At 57.6% G+C, this 2,433-nt stretch overlaps 1 protein-coding gene across 1 annotated transcript; it reads left to right on the top strand.

Annotated features, from left to right (window-relative positions):
• Positions 1–724: 724 nt before the first annotated feature.
• LOC123402822 (ethylene-responsive transcription factor 2-like) lies at positions 725–2,219 on the top strand. Its single transcript, XM_045096780.1, has one exon. The coding sequence runs from the start codon at positions 999–1,001 to the stop codon at positions 1,836–1,838; it is 840 nt and encodes a 279-aa protein (XP_044952715.1). The 5' UTR covers positions 725–998; the 3' UTR covers positions 1,839–2,219.
• The last annotated feature ends 214 nt before the right edge of the window (positions 2,220–2,433 follow it).

Genomic DNA, 2,433 nt, shown 5'->3' with positions numbered 1-2,433 from the left:
CCAACCTCCGGAGCGCCGTCACGCTGCCGGAGAACTCATCTACCTCTCCGTCTCTCTTGCTGGATCAAGAAGGCCGAGATCATCGTCGAGGTGTACGTGTGCTGAACGCGGAGGTGCCGTCCGTTCGGCACTAGATCGGAACGGATCGTGGGACGGATCGTGGGACGGTTCGTGGGACAGTTCGCGGGGCGGATCGAGGGACGTGAGGACGTTCCACTACATCAACCGCGTTTCTTAACGCTTCTGCTGTGCGATCTACAAGGGTACGTAGATCGGAAATCCCCTCTCATAGATGGACATCACCATGATAGGTCTTCGTGCGCGTAGGAAATTTTTTGTTTCCCATGCAACGTTCCCCAACAAAAAGGGGGCGCACGAGGGAGAAGAACGATAGAACAGAGAGGAAGCATCGACCGCACGAGGGAGAAAGAGACACTGCTCCCGTTGTTCCAACAGTAGTTACTAGGTTTATTAAATGCAGGTGTTTCTCAAATAGCAACAACACACTAATAACTGACAAAGGGAAGGGCTACTTTGCAAAACAACCAAGACTGCCCCACTCTGTCCACTTGGCGCGCTGTGAGTGGCTGTGGACTAAAAGTGCACAAGAGGTGCAAGTTCTAGGATGAAATAGGTGCACTTTGCTACTTTTAGGATCAAACCATCACATTGCTAACAAGTTCTAGTATCCCAATGCTATTACCTCAAAAGAAATGAAGGAGTAGTTAGTAAACTCGTTGATACTTATGTTAGCGTGAGTACTCCACTAATCCACTACACCATCACCATCTTCCAAAACGATAAGAAAAAAAAGAATCCAATCACGTGCGGTTAAAGCAGGAACGTTCGGCGAAACTGGAAGCACGTGACACCCTTCCGCGCTCTGTATATAAACCGGGGACCGAAACCAGCTCCTCCACAGAATCCATCCACTGACCCGCGAATTCGAAGAGCAAACTCAAATCATCCTAGGACCAAACGCGACTACACCGGACAAGATGCTGCTGCTTAATCCGGCGGTCGAGGCGGCGGTGCTGGACAGCATCCGGCAGCAGCTCCTGGAGGAGCCGACGGCGCCGGCGCGGCCTGCGTACTGCCGGAGCGCGAGCTTCGGCAGCCTCGTGGCGGACCAGTGGAGCGAGTCGCTCCCGTTCCGGCCCAACGACGCCGACGACATGGTCGTCTACGGCGCCCTCCGCGACGCCTTCTCTTGCGGCTGGCTCCCCGACGGCTCCTTCGCCGCCGTCAAGCCCGAGCCCCTGCCTTCCCCTGACCCGTACGACGGCTCCTGCCTCGGCAGCTTCCTCGCGTCGCCCGGGCCCGCCACGCCGGACGAGGCGGCGTCGACGGCAACGTGGACGGAGGAGGCCGAGGTGGCGGCGACGGCATCGAGGGGGAGGCACTTCAGAGGCGTGAGGCAGCGGCCGTGGGGCAAGTTCGCGGCGGAGATCCGGGACCCGGCCAAGAACGGCGCGCGCGTGTGGCTCGGCACCTTTGACAGCGCCGAGGACGCCGCCGTGGCGTACGACCGCGCCGCCTACCGCATGCGCGGCTCCCGCGCGCTCCTCAACTTCCCGCTCCGCATCGGCTCCGAGATCGCCGCCGCAGCAGCAGCCGCGGGTCAGAAGCGCGCGTCTCCCGAGCCTGCGAGCTCCGACTCTGCTTCTCCCTCCTCCAGCGCGCCCGGGTCGTCGAAGCGGAGGAAGAGAGGCGAGGCGGCGGCAGCGTCCATGGCCATGGCTCTGGTGCCGCCCACGCCGGTGCAGGCTCCGGTCCAGCTCATCCTCCCAGCCCAGCCGTGGCTCGCCACCGGCGCCGTCCAGCAGCTAGTGAGCTGAAGCGGCGAAGCAATCAGTGGTCGTTCTCATGAGCTTCATGCGTTGAGCAAATGGAGGAGAGGAACAGGGCATCTCCACGGGTCAATGGCGTAATGCGTCGATCAAAGAAACTGCGACCAGTTGGAGGCAATTACGCGCCGCGCCACGCCACGCCACGCCATTGTGAAGTTTGTGTGGTTCCGTGTGAAACTTGTCGCTAGAGTTAGTGGCGTCGGCACAGTAGCAACTAGCAAGTGGGTGCAGTGGAATTCTGGAAGCCGGTTTGTAAGAGGTGGTGAGGGTGCAGTCGCAAAACTTGCATGACCGTTCTCTTCTCCAATGGAGAATCTTCTTTGTTCAACTGCTGTTTGGTACTACGATAAGTGAGTGATTCCTTTTAAATTTGCAGGTTTCACTTTGATATGATAGTTTAATACTACCAGAGAAGAATATACATCGACGAATGAAGAAATGTCTGCGTTGAGACCGGGAAGGAGCACATGTTTTTGACTGTTAAAAAACTGGGACGAGAGGCGATGCACGGCACGATTAGCCGGAAGGTTTTGTCAACGGACAGAGACCTGAAGGCCAATCCAGAATTCCAGTGGACCACTAG

This window comes from Hordeum vulgare, chromosome 6H (genome assembly GCF_904849725.1).
Source record: "Hordeum vulgare subsp. vulgare chromosome 6H, MorexV3_pseudomolecules_assembly, whole genome shotgun sequence".
Classification (NCBI taxonomy): domain Eukaryota; kingdom Viridiplantae; phylum Streptophyta; class Magnoliopsida; order Poales; family Poaceae; genus Hordeum; species Hordeum vulgare.
The sequence above is the reverse complement of the archived record's forward strand: the minus strand, read 5'-3'. Positions and strand labels throughout refer to the sequence as shown.